Genomic DNA, 21,103 nt, shown 5'->3' with positions numbered 1-21,103 from the left:
TTTTTTAAGTGAGGCAATTGGGGTTAAGTGACTTGCCCAGGGTCACACAGCTAGTAAATGTTAAGTGTCTGAGGCCGGATTTGAACTCAGGTACTCCTGAATCCAGGGCCGGTGCTCTATCCACTGCGCCACCTAGCTGCCCCGAGACATATATTTTAAACATAAGCAGTGCAGAAATTTGTTTTTGTCGATTTTGCACATGTGTTACTAAAGTTTTGTTTTTTCTTTTCAACTGGGGATGGAAATGGAAGGGAAACAAGGTGAATTTTTATTCGCTGGGAAGATTTAAATTTAAAAGAAAAATGTAGGCTATAAAATACAAAAAAATCCCACAGAATCAGTAAGTGCTATTGAGAGCTTCCAGGAATTATAACATAATCTTAGATTGAGAGACTAGCCTAGGATGATAACTGGTTCCTAGTCAAGAAGATTTTTTGACTACTAAGATACCATGGCTAGAAAAATAAACTTTCTACATTCATTTTGGTGGTTTTTTCCTAATAGAATTGTTAGACCAGTCTCTTTAAAGCTGTTGTACATTTCACTTAGGAGATTATATAGAATTAGGTAAGGGTTGTAGGATTTCCTGAAATCAACTGTTATTCGTTGGTAAACAAAAATATCTAAAAGACCAAATGATCGATGTGAAGTCCCTCTTTCATTTGAACCATGTGTAGGACAACAATCCCTATGACAGTGGCAAATATTGTTGGCATACACAGACCTTATTCCTTGATATTGATAGGATGATAGAACAGTTACTTCTGTTTGGCATCCCTCAAGGGATCTTGTATATCCTAAAAATATACAAGGAAGAGGGGCAGCTAGGTGGCATAGTGGATAAAGCACTGGCCCTGGATTCAGGAGGACCTGAGTTCAAATCCAACCTCAGACACTTGATATTTACTAGCTGTGTGACCCTGGGCAAGTCATTTAACCCTCATTGCCTGGCCCTCCCCTCCCCCCAAAAAAAGACGTTTTTGGAGGAAAGTCTGCTGAATTTTGTTTTACTAACCTTTTGTTTTTAACAGTAAACAAGATCAGATCTTTAATTCTCTTTCAGGCAATTTTGTAACTGAAATAATCTTCTAATATGTAAAATGATAATAATATTCTAATATATAACATTTTTAAAACCTGCTTTTTTCTTGTATTATCAAGGATTATCTTGATATGTGATAGATTATGCTCATAAAAATGTTATAAGTGAGAAAACCACATAGGGATTGGTAGTTACTGATTCCCTCCCAATCATATATAGATGGCCATTTCTAAGCTTGGTTGCTTGCATGTCAGCCATCCTCTTTATCCCACTATTCTGGAGATTCTTAGGCTAATTTCCCTGAAATCCAAGGCTCTGATATCTGACCTTTTCCCTTATCTTCCTGGGAATCATGAAAACATTATTTTCCATATTTTTCCAAACCATGCTGCCATGTATAAACCACTTCCCTCCCTTTCCAGTTTCACTTTATGTGCTTATTTCCTCCAGTAGAATGTAAGCTCCTTACGAGTAGGGATTGCTGTGATTCTTTTTATCTGTGTCTTTGACACTCAAGAAAGTTCTGGCAAACAGTAAGGTCCTTTTTTTTTTTTTTTTTGGTTTTTTGGTTGGGCAATGAGGGTTAAGTGATTTGCCCAAGGTCACACAGCTAGTAAGTATCAAGTGTCTGAGGCCAGATTTGAACTCAAGTCCTCCTGACTTCAGGGCCGGTGCACTATCCACTATGTCATCTAGGTGCCCCCAAACGGTAAGGTCTTAAACCATGTTTTATCATCCATTCATCCACTTATTTATTAATAGTATCACCTGTAATTTTTTCAGTTGTTATATTTCCATCTTTATGAAGTAGCTTGAAAATTGATCTTTCATTGTTTTTAAAATTCTGTCACCTGTCATAGATTTTTCCTATATGTTCTAGCTGTTCCCTTCAACTTCAACTTCTCAAGGGTCATTCCATTTCTTCATTTAGTACTTTGGGGACTGAAGGATTTATAATGAGTCTAAATGTGGAATTTTCACTGTCACTGATAATGAAAATTAATCACTTCACAAACATTGAAGATTCTGTTCCACTTAAATCTGTTCTCCTCCTGCCCTTTTCACCTATAAATTCTCTTGGTATGGTCTGGTTTGGTTCAGTCTCATTACCAAGCTTTCTACAAACTGATTTTCTTTTATACCACTGTGGCTGTTTGCTGAAGTAATACTGTTTTATGAGCCTCTATTTTTCCTCCTCCATGGTGTTTAACAAACGAACTTATGTTCCAAATCGCTGTCTACCATGTCTTTCTGCTTAACAAAGACATAAAGTATTTGACTGAAAAGATAGCATTAGCTCTACTTTGGCCTTATCATTGTGGCAGCTGTTTCACATATGTTAAACTACTATTGAAAAGTAATAGTCTACCTCAATGTCTATTCTTATATTGACATCCTATATTTCCATTATTGACAGCTAGTTTGAGTAAATAACACTTTGGCTGGTGTAATCATACACAGTGACTCCTACTTATCTTTATCTTTTACTACCTTGGTGATCATTTTGACTTCTACTTTAATCAATGGTCTGACTTTAACACAAGCAACTAACTCTTGTGTAGCTTCTATATTGGTACTCAATTATTCTCTATATGTTAGAATGTAACCTGTTTTATTTTAGCGAAGACATTGTGCAATGATTTTCTGATCCTACAATTTCTGACCATCTTCTATAAGGTTGCATTCAGCATATATGGATGTAAAGAATTAATTGTTATTTGAGGTTTTTATGACCTCATCTTTTCACTAGAATTTTAAAAAACCCCAGTGTGCACTGGCCTGGGGCTCAGGCGCAGCATGTCCATAAATGACACGGTGCTCCACCCACTGGTTGTAGCCATCGCGGTGGCACTGGCACCTCATGTCATCACCACTCCCTGACGCCTACATGGGCCTGGCAAAATTATAATGACTGGAAGCCCAGTGAGGGCAGTCATGTGACTGTCAGTCAGGGCTGCTAGCCCTGTGTGGTCAGCCTGGGATCTGCTGGGATGAAGAAGGGAGGAGATTCACCATTCTAGCTTGAAGCTGAAGGCGACAGGATATTGCTGTTTGTTCTCAGCTGATTTCTGGGCAGTGGTATTATTCAGGTTGTATCATTTCCCTTCCCCCATTTTATTTCCATTCCCTTAATTCTACTGATCTTGCTTGTGTTTTTAAGTTCGTTCTTGTTAATAAATCCTGTTCTGTTTTTGAGGGAGGCTGTTGGTGTCCTTCCTTGCCCCAATATTGCAGCCAGCCGCATAGCTAACAGTCCCCAATTAAAAATTGGTCCCTACATGGACAAGACTCTTTTGAATAGTCAACAATCCTTTGGTCTCTTTCATTTTTTAATCTAAAACCAAAGTTCTCAACATTTTTTCACCAATTGTCCCTATGCCCATCTTCACATTGGAGTCACTGAATATAAAAGTATATTTTGACCTGGTTTGTGGCATCTTGTCAAGTAATACATATAATTTATATACCTCTTCACAATATGCTACATATTTTGGTGCCTAGGTTGTAATTAAATTAATAATACTCTTTTTTGTCATTCTCATCATGAATACTAGAAGACAAAATAATAAAGTGTCTCAAGGAATTATATCTCACTACCTTTTGGGTATACATTGAAACTAATTCTTCCAACTATTTTAGATAACTTTGCAAAGAGATCCTCTGAAATATCCTGTCACTTAATTGCAAGTTCTTATGTCTTCTAGTTTCATTCACAGTTAGAACCTCAATATCTGTAGGGCCCAATTCATGATCATGTCCACTCCTTGGTTTTTTGACATAATCAGGAGATCAATTATTAAATTAGTATTTTGATGGCCTAGAAACCTCATGATTCTTAGTTTTCTCTATCTTTTCCATCACTCCATAATTATCACTTCAGTAGCATAAGGAAATTGCATAGGACTGAGGGACATGTTATTTTCTTTATTTCATGCATTTTAATTCTTAAAGAATTCATCATCATAGCTTAATAAGTTGTGGTATATGAATATAATAGAATACTATCATGCTATAAGAATGATGAGCAGGTGGATTTCAAAAAAATCTGGAAAGACATATGAGTTGAACTGAGCAGGAGAACAATGTACACACTAACAGCAACACTGTGAAATGATCAAGTATGATAGGCTTAGTTCTTCTCAGCAATACAATGATCCAAGGCAATTCCAAATGGCTTATGTTGGAAAATGCTATCCATACCCAGAGAAAGAACTATGGAGTCTGAATACAGATTAAAGCAGACTATTTTCACTTTTTTTAGTTTTTTTCTTTCTAGTGGTTTTTCCCTTTTGTTCTGATTTTTCTTTCACATGACTTATGTGGAAATACGTTTAACATGATTGTACTGTATAACCTATATCAAATTGCTTGCTGTCTTGGGGAGGAGGAAGGGAAAGAAGGAAGGGAGAAAAATTTGGAACTAAATTCTTTTTTTTTTTCATATAAATATTTTATTATTTTCCAGTTACATGTAGAGATGGTTTTCAACATTTGTTTTTATAAGATTTCTAGTTTCAAAAATTTCTCCCTCTTCCCTCCCCAGGACAGCAAGTAATCTGATATAGGTTATATATGTATAATCACATTAAACATATTTCTGCATTAGTCATGTTATGAGAGAAGAATCAGAGCAAAAAGGAAAAACCTCAAAAAAGAAAAACAACAACAAAAAACAATAGAAATAATATGGTCTGATCTGCATCTAGATTCCACAGTTCTTTTTTTTTCTGGATTTGGAGAACATTTTTCTTCATGAGTCCTTTGGAACTATCTTAGACCACCGTATTGCTGAGAAGAATCAAGTCTATCACAGTTGATCAACACGTAATGTTGCTGATACTGTGTACAATGTTGTCCTGGTTCTGCTCATCTAACTTATCATAAGTTCATGCAAGTGCTTCCAGGTTTCTCTAAAATCTACCTGCTCATCATTTCCCACAGCACAATAATATGGGAACTCAAATTCTTACAAAAATGAATGTTGAAAACTATCTTTAAATGTAATTGGGGAAAAATAAAATTCTAATAAGTGAGAAAAACAAAATGTAAGCACCTTAAGGACAAAAAAAAATTTTTTTAAAAGAATTTATCATCTAGTGGCCAACACACTGGCAATGAGATTGTCTATAACTTCAGTGTGATGAAAACAACTCCTGCTCAATAATTCTCTGGAACTCAGTGGTGGTGATGTGTCAAAGACTCATTTATTGTCACTCTCACAAGAATGGGCAACCCAGGGTGCAGCTGGTGGGTGCAAGAAATGAGGACTCACAGGCCCCATTTTAAACCCTAGTCCCTAACATGAATGGACCCTCCCCTTTTTCATCACTGGTTCGATGACTCAAGAGTTACAATCTATGTGCAAAAACTAGCTAACCAGAAGGCAGGATTTCTTAGTCAATGGGGGAGGTAATACAGGGACAATTCTTCAATCCTCCTTTATATGGATGTAGCTCAGAAGCAGACCTAATTGAGACCAGCTCAGGGCTTCCCTGAACCATGTGATTTTGTTTGCAGGAGCGGGGGAGGGGAGGAGACCTTTTTCCTCAAACTGGTCTGGAGGAGTGTAATTTGAATGGTGACTATTATAATCTTATTGAGAGGAGACCATTCCCCATTTCCTCACATTCAGACAGAAGATGAAGTCTGTTCCTGGGACCATATTCAACACCTTTCCAGCTTGGTAGAATCTGCTCAAGTTTGTGTTTCCCTGGCATACTCTTTAAGAACTTAGGGTCCTCTCCAAATCATGGTGACTTATTAAATAAGGGCTTTTGTGAATGCCTTATCTGAATGTCAATGTCCCCTTGAAAACATGGAATCAGGAAATGGATACAATCCTCTACATGTAATCCAAACAGGATAAAGTTCAATAGGACTATTTTTGTCCAGGCATTGCATCTCATTTAATGCAACTGGAGTACATTAGCAACCAAGTTTCCTTATCTATAAAATGCCATTAAGCTCAATGGTAAATTAGTCAACCTTTATCTAAACTAATGCCAATTCCTTGTCCCTCTTTATCTCTTCTTTGAGATGCCTGCCCCATTCTCTAGCCTTTGTTCCCCCTCTATCAAATTTGGGAAAAGCTTTGAGTCAGTCAATTAAATACAGCTTAGTTTAAATCTAAGCCCAAGTGCCAGCTTTGCCAGAGTTTTAGCATTTTAGGCCTCTTTCTGCTTGCTTTGGTTAAAAAAAAAAAAAGGTTTTCTCTTTTACTAAATGAATTTCTAATATCAGATAAGCTTTATATCATTATACTTTAATTAATGGGCACTATAATACAATTCAATAGTATATTAGAAACCAAATTTGCTTAGCTATAAAATGTCCCTAGGCTCTGGGGCAAGGAAGGAGACCGGCAGCCTCCCCCAAAACAGAACAGGATTTATTTTAACAAGAACGAACTTAAAAAAAAAAAACAAAAAACCCAGGATCAAGGGAAAGGAAATAAAATGGGGAAAGGGAAATTATGCAACCTGAAAAAAACACCACTGCCCAGGAATCAGCTGAGAATACACCACAGCCTCTTCCAGCGCCTTCCAGCTTCCAGCTAGAATGCCAGAAAAAAAAAAAAAAACTTCTTTCCTCCCCGCACACTCCACACAGCCCCCAGCCAATTGGATGGCCATTTTGACAGTCACATGACTGCCCTCACTAGGCTTCCAATCATTATAATTTTTCCAGGCCCATGTAGGCATGGGTGAGTGGTGATGATGTGAGGTGCCAGCGCCATGGCAACGGCTACAACCAGTGGGTGAAGCACCATGCAGTTTGCAGAGCCCCAGGCCAGTGCCCGTGGAGGCATAAAACCCTCAAATAACAATTAATTCTTTACAGCTCAATGGCAAATTAGGCAATCTTTATCTACAATAATGTCAGTTCCTTGTGCTTCTTCATCCCTTCTTCAAGATACCTATCCCATTCTCTATCTTTTGTTCTCTTTCTGAATCTAGGAAAATCTCTTAGTCAGTCAATTAAATACAACTTGGGATAAATTTAACCCCAAGTGCTAGCTTTGCCAGAGATATTGGCATTTTAAGCCTCTTTCTGAATGTAGATAGAAAGGCTTTGTCTTTTGTCAAAAGAATTTCTAGTATCAGATAGACTTGGAAGCAGTTTTCTCCGAAATCATACCACACAGATAGTAGCATAAGGGCTCTGCCTGGCAATAAACAAAAACAACAAAAATTCACAAAGTGTAACTTCCTCTTCCAGTAAAAATAAAAAGATTTAAATCTACAAAATATGTGGGTGTTTAGGATGACATAAAAATGAGAAAGAATTTAAAGATAACTCAGAAGCCAACAAGGTGATGCTATCAACACATCGCCGGCTCCATTTCAGAAAGAAAAAACACCATTTCTGTTTCCCTGTTCTTATTCTCTATTCCTCTAGAACAGTGGTTCTTAACCTTTTTTGTGTGCCATTTACTCTCATGGTAGTTAGATGGAGTCTTTGAACCCCTTCTCATAATGCTTTTGTAATAAAATATAACATATAGGGTTATAAAGAAAACTAATCTTATTGAAATATAGGTATCAGATATTTAAAAACACAAGTCCACAGACCCAAGGGTTAAGAACTCCTGTCCTTAGATAGAACTTGGCTAACAGGCAGATCACATAAGAAATACTGTTTAGTTGTGGTTGCCACATTTTGTCAAGAGCACTGATAACCTAAAGACTGACCTAAAGAGATTACCAGATGGTGGAGGTCCTCAAAATTACATATCTATATATCTACATCTATTATACATACATGCATGCATGCATATACACATACATGTGTACGTATACATATACATTGATAACGAAAAATTTACTGAGAACTAATTGATCCCCACCTACTCCCCCTTCCCAGGCCAATGAATTGCCTGAGGCTAACCAATCTTTGTCAATTCCAGACTCTTGATTGACTTATAGATCTCCCCCAAGAAAACTATTCCCTCCCAATGCTTCCCCACTTTACTCCCTGGACTTTATGTTATTATGTAAAAGGGTCCACCTACATCAAACTGTTTCTATTTAGAGTTAAGTAGTATCTAAATTTAACTCAGTAGCAGTTTTATAGTTTCTTTTGTTAAAGGTTCATTTACATTAAGTAGTTAAGTAGTTTCTGTACCTGACTCTGGAGCAGTCTTTTGGTTCCCTTTTGTTCTGTTACCCCATAAAACCCTGTCCTTGGTTCCCATCTTTCGGTATTCCTAGCATCTTGCTTTGCAATACCAGGAGCTATAGTTCCTCTGCCCAATTAAAGACCTTATTTTCTCCTATATTGATTGTTTCCTTAATTTCCAAGTTAACAACATACATGTATGCATGTATATATACACACATATACTTAAAAGAACCAGTATTAATTAACCTGGAGTAGAGAAAATTTACACAAGATACAATAGCAATCTCCAAATAGCTGAAGGGCTATCATGTAGAATAGGGATGTCTCATTCTGCTGTGCTCCAGAAGGCAAAAATAGGAGCAATGGATAGTAAGTTCTAAAAGTTTATGATTCTGTTGGTAGACAGCTAGGTGGCACAGTGGAGAGAGCACAGTACTTGGAGTTAGGAAGAACTGAGTTTGAATCCTGCTATAGATTTATCTTCTCTCAGTCACAAGTTCTTCATCTGCAAAATGGGGATAATATCACCTTCATTGCAGAGTTGTTACAAAGATCACTTGAGTTGACAAATGTAACGCAATTTGCAAACCTTAAAGCGCTATCTATAAATACTAGCTAGCTATCATCATCATCAATTATATCGAAGCAGATTTCAAAAGAAATAATTTCAACAACAAGATGTTCCCAAATAGAAGGAACAGCCAAAAGAGATAGTCAATCCCTGACCTTGAGACGGTTCAAATAGATACTAAATAATCATGTCATTGATGTTAAACAGGGGATTTACTTCTTAGGGTAATCATTTCCATAGGGTAAGAAATTTAACTAGAATAACTAAAAAGCCAAAGCTTTTTGAAAACCTAAAAATGCTACTGGAAGTGTTTGTTGTTGTTATTATCTATTATTCCATGAAATAGAGATACTTCTGTCCATCCCTATGGCTGTCCAAAACTATGCTTGATACATAGTTCAAATATTCCTTGACAGCCACTCTTATACAGAGTCCTTACAGTTCCTGGATAGCTGTATAACTCCAGGCAAGCTTCTTAAACTCTCCCAGCCACAGCTTCCTCCTCTGTAAAATGGGGATAATAATATCATCTACCTCACAGGGTTGTTGTAAAGTCCAAATGAGATAATATATGTAAAAGGACTTGCTGTATATATGCAAAATGCTGTATAAATTCTAGCTAGCTATTACTTCTGTGAAAATACCCATGTATCCCAAAAGGCCGCCATCCATGTTCACTGGGGCAAGTAGGTGACACAGTGGATAAAATACTGGACTTGGAATCAGGAAAAATCATCCTGAGTTCAAATCCAGCCTCAGACACTTTCTAACTCTGTGACCTTGGACAAGTCACTTAACCCTGTTTGCCTCAGTTCCCCATTTGTAAAATGAGCTGGAAAAGGAAATGACAAACCACTAAGTAACTCCACCAAGAAAACACCAAAAATGGGGTCATAAAGGGTAGCAAATGATGGAAACAACTGAACAGCAAAACCCTAGTCACTGATTACCACTCTACCCCCTGCCATGGTAGGACTACTGCTTCCAGTTTCCCTAAAACTGATAGGCAGGTTGATGTATATGTATCTAAATACGCCCCAAGGCTATGTATATGGTAACCACACATTGGGAGGCAACAGATACAACTGGGAACAGGGTAAGTGCATCTCCTAAAACTGTTTCTAAACCTGCTTTAGATGAACTTTTATAAAAAGAAAGCACAGTCTACCCTGCCAATGACTGCTCAAGACATGATCATGATGACAAATTCTTAGTTCTTACTGCAGGTAATATATTCTGTCCTTCCAGGACAATATCCTCCCATTTGACAGAAAACATGAAAACCTACTCTAGGTACCTGCTCTACCACATGTAAGTCAAAAAACCTGTCAGTTAAAATACTATATATGCCCAAGGAAATAGGCTTTTAATAGAGATTCTTGCCTCCTGAGTTATTCCAAACCCTTATATAAATTCAGTGTGGAAAGTTATATTTGATGGGATGCCTAAAACCATATATGGTCAAGATGCAGAAAATTAATCCAAAATTCTGAATAATAGCTTTGATTTAATCTGGAGGGGTTTTGTCTATTCATTCTTTTATAGTCATCATCTCATCTTTTTTATATATCATTGTCACAGAAAAATTTCACAAACCTTAAAGCACTATACATATGTATACATATACATCAGATATTATTATTATATTCTAGTCCAAATCAATTTATTATTATTATTAATAATTTTCCAGCTAAGTGACTATCAGGACTCTATATTTAATTCCACTTAAACCTATTTCCACAAGATTTAGCTGACTTAGGAAAGAATGAACCAATGGTTTCAAGTCAGCCCAGGTCTTTCCATCTTCACACACATGGGAATTTGACACAGAATAGCCATATCTTTTGAAGACTGACTGGGAAATAAATCATAATTTAATCAGTAGATGATATTTCAGAATAGGTACTATTTGAAAAGGTCAGACTAAACTCAAACTACTCAACCAGTAGAAAGGATGGCTGCCAACAGAGGGAATACAAAATTATCACCAAGTATAACTCTACATCTGCTCTAGCAGGGACTACAATCTGCTGACTAAATATACCAGGTGGGAAAGATGTTGAGAATGGGAGACTTCATTGCTCATAAATCCTGGACCAGCTGTTTCCAAAATGGGTCCAACCATCAAGTATTTAGTATCATCCAACTTTGGTCAGGTTCTTAGCTGTACAAAATGGCCCGTGTTAAAACCACCCACGTGGCATTTAAAAATATTCTTTGAATTCAGAAGTATTGCAGAGATAGAAGACAGCAGGTGGCTCCCTTATAGGAGCTGCATTTTGAACCAGACCTGGCTCAGTTTTCTTCATTTGTAGTTTACCTACTTGAAAATGTTCTGCAAGGAATATTCCTTCATCCCTACCTCTTTCATAACAGGAGTTCTAACAAAATCTCTAATTCTTGAATGGGCAGCTAGATGGTGTAGTGGATAGAGCACTGGACTTGAAATCAGGAAGACTCCTCTTTCTGAGTTCAAATCTGGCCTCAGACATTTACTAGCCATGTGACTCTGGACAAGTCACTTAACACTGTTTGCCTAGGTTCCTTATCTGTAAAATGAGCAAGAGAAAGAAATGGTAAACCACTCCTTTATCTTTGCCAAGAAAACTCCAAAAATGGGATCATGAAGAGTCAGACATGACTGAAACAACTCAACAAGAACAAAAATTCTTGAATTTGATTCTACAGGCATTATCAACCTTCTTTTAAAAAGGAGATAAACTAAATGGAAGCACCCAAACATTAGAGGCATAAACCAATGAAAAACAAAAGCCAAAACAAACAATTTTTAAAAAATATTTCTTATCAAACCTTGCCTAAAGACCTGATTATAACAATAATAACTTTTAATTTACCAAAAGCCTTTAAGATCCTCAGCAGATACTGCTAAATGTATCTTCACACATTTACCTGAGTATGCCAATCGGGAATCAAAGGAACAAAAGAGTAAAACTAAAGTCTGTTGTCTTTGGATATGGCCCTGGTAAAGTGATGTCTCTAAATTTCTCCATCCATTTCCTCTTCCAACTAAGTCCTTTAATCTAATGTCTCCCCACCAACACTTTTTTCCTCTAACCAATATCCTGTACATCTAAAACAGCTTCAGTCTTTCTATTCCAAATCTTATGACTGTAACATACTGTTGTGGTGCAGTGGAAAGAGAGCTGAAGTTAGAGGACTTGGATTTAAATCTCTCTTCTGATGCTTACTAGCTTTGTGACCTCAGGAAAGTCTTTAAATTGCTAGAGACTTCATTCACATCACCTGGGGGAAAAAATGAGTGGCTTGATCTAGATCTTGGTTTCTTGACCTGAGGCCCATGACCTTTTTAAAAAAATGATCTTGATATGTATAGTTCAATAGAATTTTGTTTCCTTTGCAACTCTGTTTATTTTATTTTATATTAGAAATTATTCTGAAGAAGGACCCATAGATTTTACCAAACTGCCAAAGGAATCCATGTACTGGAACCAAAAAAAAAAAAAAGATTTCTGCTTTAAAACGTAGACATTCTGGCTTCTGATTTCATCATTCTACTGAAACTGTTCTCTACTAATGATCTCCTAATTGCTAAATCTAATTGTGTTTTGTCAGTCCTTACCCTTCTTAACCTCTCTGCTGTATCTTACACTGTTGATCACTTCCTCTAGGGTACTTCCTTTTCTCTAGGTTTTAATGACTGCTCTCTCCTTTTTTTCCTGTCTAAGTGCTGTTTCTCAGCCTCTTTTAATGTATCCTCATCTTGTCATCCTCACTAAATATGGTTGTCCACAAAGCTCTTTCTTGAATCCTCTTCTCTTTCTCAGTATACTTTACTTCTCTCTTCAGCTCTCATAGATCCAATCATCTCCATGCAGCTGATTCCCAGTTCTATTTATCCAGTCCTAGTATCTCTTCTAAGAATTAGTTCTGCATCACCAATGCCCTGCTACACATTTCAAGAAAGATGGCCCATAGACATCTCAAACTCTGTATATAAAAAACAGAACTCATTCCAAATTCCCTAAGTCTTCCAAACTTCCCTAATATTCTTGAGCATATCACCACGCTTCTAATCACTCAAATTCTTAATTTCAGTGTCATCCTTGATTCCTTTCTCTTACTCATCTTCCATATTTAATCAGTTGCATTCAAAATGCATGAGGGCTGTGTTTTAAGATCATAACTTTTTTTTCTCTCCAGTGTCTCTTGAATAAGGCCCCTTCTTTCACTGATATAGCCACCAATGTATTTCCAGTGTTCCTTATCTTTCACTTGGACTATTACAATAGCCTTCAAAGTGTTCCTCCTACCTCATATCTCTCTTTACCTCAAGCAATTCTCCACTCAGCTGCCAAAGTGACAACTGACCATATACACTCCTCGCTTGTGTGTGTGTGTGGGGGGGGGCACAGAGGACATCTTAATTTGCTTGAGCCCCCCAGTTATCCAGATAACTGGAGGACTATTTGAGGACTTGGCTGATATACAAACAATTCAATGAGGTAATCAAGAGCAGAACCTCTGAAACCATTTGAGCTCATATCAGCTTATCTACAGAGACTCTCCCCAGATCATTTGGACCTTCCAGAACTATCTTTATCTACAGAGACTCCTTGAGTATTCTTCTGTTTTATTATTTCTGTTTGAGGCTTGAACTGTCAGATTGACTAGTGTTATATGAATGGAACAAGTGTTTGTCCTTATGAGCAGCAGTGGGCAGATTCCTGATTGTACAAATATTTCTTTACCAGGAAAAAAAAAAGGCCACAAATCTTAACTTTACCCCCTAAAACTTTGACCCTTCTGTTTAAATATCCTCTTCCCTGAGTTAATGCTGGGTCCCTCTTGAGGGGCCCCATGCATGTATATGTGTCTTGCTAATCAGAATCAAATGGGTGTTTGTCTTGCCTGATGATGCCTCACTCTGTTTTGTTTTCTGTGGGGGACAGGTTTCCCTAGTGGCTCCCTATTGCTGCCAGGAATAAATATAAAGTACTTTTCTTGGCATTTAAACCTACTTACAATATAGCCTCTTTGTACCTTTCCAATCTTCTAACATTCAATTCCCCTAAACATACTCTAAAATGTTTTGGTTCTAACCTGTATATATTCTAACCTATACACAGAAATGATCTTCAATATTTTTCATTTTATGACAACTAAGTTTTTATTACCTTCTGGGAAAAAAAGGGATTAAGCATTTATATAGTGCCTACTATGTGCTAAACCCTTTTTACATATTTTATCTCTCTTGATCTTCACAACAGCCCTGGGAAGTAGGTTGCTATCATTATCCCCATTTTACATATGAAGAAACTGCAGTGGACAAAGTTTAAGTATTTTACTCAAGGTCACACAGCCTGAGGCTAGATTTGAACTCAGGTCTTCTTGACTCTAGGCCCAACACTCTACCCACTATGCCTCTAGATGTCATGGAAGTGACTAAGGCAAACTTCTAAATGTATATTTTCCCACAAATGCAATGAAAAAGCCTTCTCACCTCCCAAGCAGGCTCCTATGGCCAAGGAAAAGATGAGTGGTTTGACAGGGAGACTGACTTCTGGATCTTGGCTTAAGTTGAGAAGCACAGGAATCTACAAGAAGAGAAGGACATTAATCTTAATATTGCTTAGATAATATTACTTAATTACTTAGACAATTATTTACATAATTAATATTTCTTAGATAATCTAAGAGGTTTATTGAAGAGGAGATGCTTTAAAGGAAGCACATTTCTCTTTTCCAACAATATTGCAAAAAATTAATCCAAGACAGTCTTTTAGCACAATTCTCTAAGACTGTAAGCACTAATAAATCAGTAGACTATAAGTAGACTATAAGCATCAGTTGATTATAAACAATAATCCATTGGCAGATAGTTTCTTCACCTGAAAATGCTCTGTACTAATGAAATCAGAGATCTAGTTCCTGTCCTGATCCCTTTGAAGAGGCAACAGTAATCATCTATAGTAAGGATTTTGCAAACCAGGATGTACCATTTTCATCATGTTCTAAGGTCATAATACTCTTCCTCTTCCCATGCACCCCACCCCAGCTCCCTGTTATGTATTATCTTCTTCCATTAGTATGTAAGTTACCTGAGGACAAAGACTTTCTTTCTTGCTTGTTTTGTGTCCCCAGCTCTTAGCAGAGATAGATGACATGCTTTGTCTACCATCTTATATTGTGGATATTTTTATATTTTTGTAAATTTCTGGGTAAACAGCTTCTATCTGTGGACACTAGACCATTCTCTTATAATAAGGTAATACATTACATCCATATGAGCACTCTAAATTTATACTTCCCAGCAGACCTTTATACCCATTATCTCTATTTGATCCTTTCAACAATTCAATGAAATGGACCAGATATATTTTATCTCTATATGAAATATAAAGAAACCGGAGCACTCTATGATTTGTCCAGTGTCACAGAGAAGCAAAATATCATAGTCTCTGATTTCTTTTAAAAAATCAAATCAACAAGCATTAATTAAGCACCTGCTGTACTAAACACTGGAGATAAGAACAAAGGCTAATTTTTTCCTTGCCCTCAACGAGTTCACAATCTAACTAGAGATATGAAATATAACAACAATCATAACACTAATCATAATCATAACAATTAATAGAAGCAAGTTTTAGAAAGAATAAATTGGAGATAATCTAAGGGAAAGCACTAACATAGAGGGTGACCAGGAAAGAATTCTTCCAGAAGATAGGATTTTGTTGGTGGTGGTTGTCCTTCATTCTTGAAGAGGACCATGACATCGGGAGGTGATGTCATGACTTGGTGTGAATTGGGTTTAAGCAAGGGAGGGCAGTGCAGTCATCAACCTCACTCTCTCCTCTAGAGTCATGTGAGTCCAGTGGCAAGACACAGATCAGGACATTGGAGATAGCCCTGGATGGTTCAGGCAATTGGAGCTAAATGACTTGCCCAGGGTCATATAGCTAGTAAGTATCTGAGGTCACATTTGAACTTGGGTCTTCCCAACTGTAGGGCCAATGCTCAATCTACTTTACCATCTAGCTGCCTTCTTTCAGGGGATAGGATTTTAGCTGAGACTTGAAAGTCATGGAAGCCAGAAATCAGAAACAAGGAGGGAGAAAATTCTAAGCATAAGGGATTGTCAGTGAAAATGCACAGTTAGGAGATGTAGTATTTTGCAAGACTGACTACCCAAGACTTCTCTATTTAGTGTACATACATACATAAAATAAAAATTTTGGCTTCTTGTGAGTTATTTTAGTGGAAAGAGGAACCTCTAGAACTTCATTTCCGAAGATGCTTGGGAAAAGGAGAATGTTACTCTTCAGAAGAAATTCTCGGACTTTATTTCAAAGAGATTATCTGTGTTGTTAGACACTTAATGGAGTCACTTGGCAAGGATTCTGATTGATGAGGTGTCTTCAGAAAGATAGATTAATACAAATGTGTTTAGGAGGCTAAGAATGATTCTTTTGCCTAGTTATTTGGCCTTGTGTTTTTCCTTCCTATTATAGATTAATTAAATGATCTGTGATTAGAAATGTAGATTCTGCCTGGTCCATAGGGCAATGTTACTGAATTAGGAAACTGAACCACATTTACATAATTATGATTATTCAAAACATCTTACAACGAACTTGAATAACAAGAGGTTCTAGATATGAGTGACACCTGTGCTACATTAATTAGCAAATTCAAAAAGTTTAGCAACTTCAAAATAAGGAAGAAGTATTATGCTGTAGGACAAAAACATTTTTATTTACCTCAAAAACATTTATAAAGTGCCTATTGTATGCAAAATATTCTAAAGGGAAATACAAAAAAATTTTAAGTCACAATGCCTGCCTTCATGGAGTGTACTTATTTTTTCTCTTCATATTAAAACCATGATGTAAGCTAAGTCCCAGCTCTCAAAAAAAAAGGATTAATTTACTAATCATTTCTTGCTAGCTAGCTTTCCCTGTCCTTGAAGTCAGGATACCTGCAATCCAGTCACAAAATTAATTTTATTTATCTGAATCTCAGTTTTCTTATGCTTTAAATTCTTGTGATGGTCTCTTAGGTTTCTTTCTACTCTAAAAGTTACTTGAACTCAGGAAGACCTGGATTCAAATCCTGCTTTAGATACTTAATTAACCACATAATGGTAGTAAGCAACTTAATTTCTCTCAGGCTGTCTCCTTATCAGCAAAACCAGAATATTAAGACATGTAGCATCTATCTCATAGACTTGTTGTGAGCATCAAATGAGATCATGGTGATCTAATATGGCTGGCCATGGGTCATGTAGATTGAATTTTTATCCTTTGTCAAAATTATTCACCAGAGTAGTGAGACAAACAGAACATACAGAGGTGCTAAAATGGAAACCCAGACACCAGACACCATATCTTCAGTATCTCACTGTTAAGGGGTAAAATTCTAGCTAAACTGTCTAAAATATCTAATGAGTGGTCGCCAATAAATTATAAACTTTAGCAAGAGTTAGGCTTTTAAGCATTTATTAAGGAAAACAAGAATTTGGTAAAGAGAGAGAAAGGCCTAGATTCCTATCTATTAAAGGGAGAGCACATTTCTAGCTCCACTCTCCACCCGAGTCCAGAGGAAAGAGCGTGAGACCGAGAGCGAGCGCCAGTCTCTTCCTTCCTCCTCCCACTAGCCCGCGTCACTTCCTGACTCCTGGTCTTGCCCTCAAAGACCTTCCCTTCATGGGCAGAACTCTTCTACAGTAAGTATCCAGCAGGTGGCGTTATTCCAATCGTTACATCACTGAAAATAGCAAATAGTCTTTAATTTCTAGCACAATAGATAGTATCTTTCCACACTTATTAACATTGAAGTATTTCTTTATGATTTTTAAAACTTTATGTAACTCTAAAGGTTATTTCCCTAACAAGTGATAATTGCAAATCAAAGTTACAGGCCTAAAGTACTTGGCAGTCTCTCCTTAAATATAAAAGGTGTCAATGGAACACTGTTACAACATGAATATGCATATAAACTTCCTGGATGTGAGACTGGCAACTAAACTCAACACATCTTTTGTCATGCTGATTTGTGCAATTAAATGCCCAATAGACAAGATATCATTTTGGAGTTAACCAATGACGAAGATTGGAAAAGCTCCCCTCTTGTTTTCTGCCAACGATTAAAATTAAATATGGTTAGAAAGAAATGAAGACAATACCCCTTCCCAACCCAAAAGAAAGAAAGGTAAGTAGCCACCTACAGAGTAACAGTCTCTGGAGAGGGAATGCAACGTATGGGGAGCATACAATAAGGGTTAATATTACTTTCTATAAATACACATATTTTGAATACTAGAAAAGTCCACTCTCCTGGCTGAAGGCATTTATTTTGTAACAAATCAAGTTATATTCACTAAAACAGAGGCTCAAAGCCACCCCACGGACAGGCAGGAGCAGAGGGATGCAATTTACAAATCTTGCTTTAGGAGCAAAAATGTCTTGACCCAGCCCTGATTCCAACCCCAGCTAAGGCCTTCACTCTAGCTCCCTAAAGGCTGAGAAGAGTTTTCTTGGCTTCTTTGAATCTGTGCAATTAAAGAGTCTGTTACAGAGAGGGGTGTGTTTGGCAGCAGTCTGCAAAATTCTTTTCATTGGCTTTGTAAAATCACATTCTTTGGGGACAGGAGGCTCCCCTACTATAAGGCAAGAAAAAAACGAAACACTGCCCATGGCAAATTAAGGATGTGTGTTAACAAAATGTAAAACATTTCTCTTCTTTCCTGGGGAATATGAAAACACATGGAAGCAGTGTGTGTGTGTGTGTGTGTGTGTGTGTGTGTGTGTGTGTGTGTGTGTGTGTGAGAGAGAGAGAGAGAGAGAGAGAGAGAGAGAGAGAGAGAGAGAGAGAGAGAGAGAGAGAGAGAGAAACACGGAGACAGAGAGACACACAGAGAGAGACAGAGACAGAGAATTTACAATCTAGAAAATTCCTCTGTTTCCATCTTTTCAAGAGGGAAAAAAAGTTGGTCTCCCTAAAATTTAGAGTTCTCTCCTATTAAATGTCTCTGGAAAGCTAATGAGGCAACTGGGACTGACCTTACTAAAAACCTGCTGCCAGTCTGATTTAAATCCTTCTGCCATCTCTGTCAATCTGCCACAAAGACTAAAACCATTCTCACAAGAGATTTCTTCAGAAATGAAAGGAATGATTATCCACTCCCAACATTTCTGTTGATAATATATGAAATAAAATTCATAGTTGTGCACAATGGCAGTTTTCATCTAAATTATTTTATTTTGTGACCTAACAATTCATCCTTAAAAATAAAGTTTACTCTTTCTTAGCTGTACAAAGGTGAATAATATTATGAATAATTAAGCTGGAGCTTATATAGTATTTTATACATATATACATCTATATGTCTATATCTATCTGGAGGTAGCTAGAGAGGGAAAGATAGGTGGATAGTCAGATGATAGATAATAGATGATTAATAGATAGATTGATGAGAGATGACAGATAGATGAGAGAGAGAGAGAGAGAGAGAGAGAGAGAGAGAGAGAGAGAGAGAGAGAGAGAGAGAGGGAGGGAGGGAGGGAGGGAGGGAGGGAGAGCTCTACCACCACCCTGTGAAGTAGGTACTATTATGATTCCTATGTTATAGATGAGTGAATTTTGGCTAATAATAGTTTAGTGATTTTCCCAGGATCACACAGCTAATGTCTGAGATAGGAGTAAGACTCAGGTCTTCCTGACACACAGGTCCAGCATTTTATCCACTATTCCACCTAATTGCCCCCCTAGATTAAAGTAATGATATAAATTAAAAACTTGTCCATGTGCCCAGAGTTCAAATGAAATTAAGTGAAGGCTAATGGATATCAGATGCAGGAATATGAAATTGTTCACCTCCTATTCATTTTTAATTTAGAATTTCATGGAAATTCTATTGTAGGAAGAATTTGGTGAGTAATTTATTATGAATAGAGGCTTGTGTTTGCTTATCTTATTAAGAAAAAAGTATAGAATGCTAGCAAAACAGTACTTTAGTGAAAACGAGTAAGATAATTCAAATTTTGAAAACAAGATATCTTGGTAGGACCAGTAAAATAATATAGCTAAAATTTACATAGTATTTTAAGGTTTGCAAAGCACTTATAAGAATAAGTGATACTTAAACATGTGTAAGTGCTATGTTAAAAAACGTCATTTGATTCTCATAACAACTCTTTTTTTTTTTTTTTTTTTTTAGTGAGGCAATTGGGGTTAAGTGACTTGCCCAGGGTCACACAGCTAGTAAGTGTTAAGTGTCTGAGGCCGGATTTGAACTCAGGTACTCCTGACTCCAGGGCCGGTGCTCTATCCACTGCGCCACCTAGCTGCCCCTATAACAACTCTTTTAAATAAAAACCATTATTATCCCATTTTACAGATGAGGAAGCTGAGATTGAAGGTGGTTAAATGATTTGTCCAGAATCACACAGTTACTAAGTATATGAGGCAGAACTAGAACTCAAGTCTTCCTGATACCAAGTCCAAAGATTTGTTCCTAATAAATTGTAAGAACCTTCAAGGTCATTCAGTTCAGCTAGTTCCACTGTATTTTACCCTTGTCAGGCCAATATAATAGCTAGCTTTTATATGGTATTTTAAGACTTGTAAAGCACTTTACAAATATTATCTCATTTTCTCCTCATAATCTGAAGAGATAGGTACTATTACCACCCCCATTTTACAGATGAGGAAACTAAGACAGAGAGACACTAAGAAGTGATTTGCTCAGGGTCCCATGGATAGTAAGTGTCTAAGGTCACATTTGAACTCAATTATCCCTAATTCTAAGTCCCAGCACTCTATTCATTGAGCCACCTAGCTGATTATATAGAGGGGCCATCTCTACTTGTCCTGATCTATATCTTTCCACTGGACCCAGATGGCTCTGGAAGACAGAGTGTGGCCAGGACTTTGCACAGCCCTGCCTCACTTAAATCCATTTCGTTTGCAAGTCATGACATCACCTTCCCAATGTCACGGTCTTCTTCAAGAACAGAGGGCAAACAACAATGTTTATATAGAACATTTTTCAGTTCTGGCTACTACATTTTAACATGGACACTGATATATACACTATAGTGTGAAAAGAAAATTCCCACCATAATGGTGGGGTGATTGTAATTGTAGAAGGAGGGGTAGAAAGAACTTGCAATGTTGGGCCACCAATAAGCAACCTATTTTGGTCTCAGCTAGTGATAATAACTACAAAAATCTGCCTTACAATGAATACAAAATTTGCCTCCTTTTAACTCCATTCTAGTTCTGCATTTTGGAGTACTGCATTAATCCATTCTAGTTCTGCATTTTGGAGTACTGAGTGCAGGAGCTAATGGTGTTAAACTTAGAAAATACTAGAGGATATGTACTTT

At 37.1% G+C, this 21,103-nt stretch overlaps 1 protein-coding gene across 1 annotated transcript in view; it reads right to left on the bottom strand.

Annotated features, from left to right (window-relative positions):
* Window positions 1-21,103, bottom strand: part of OCA2 (OCA2 melanosomal transmembrane protein) — a 621,653-nt gene that overhangs the window by 169,457 nt on the left and 431,093 nt on the right. Inside the window, exon 21 of the mRNA XM_043996561.1 lies at window positions 14,218-14,311. Coding sequence (XP_043852496.1) covers window positions 14,218-14,311 — 94 coding nt within the window. The remainder of the gene's footprint in view (window positions 1-14,217; window positions 14,312-21,103) is intronic.

The sequence above is a fragment of the Dromiciops gliroides genome, chromosome 3 (assembly GCF_019393635.1).
Source record: "Dromiciops gliroides isolate mDroGli1 chromosome 3, mDroGli1.pri, whole genome shotgun sequence".
NCBI classification, from domain to species: Eukaryota; Metazoa; Chordata; class Mammalia; order Microbiotheria; family Microbiotheriidae; genus Dromiciops; species Dromiciops gliroides.
Note: the sequence above shows the minus strand (reverse complement) of the source record. Positions and strands in the feature narration are given on the sequence as shown.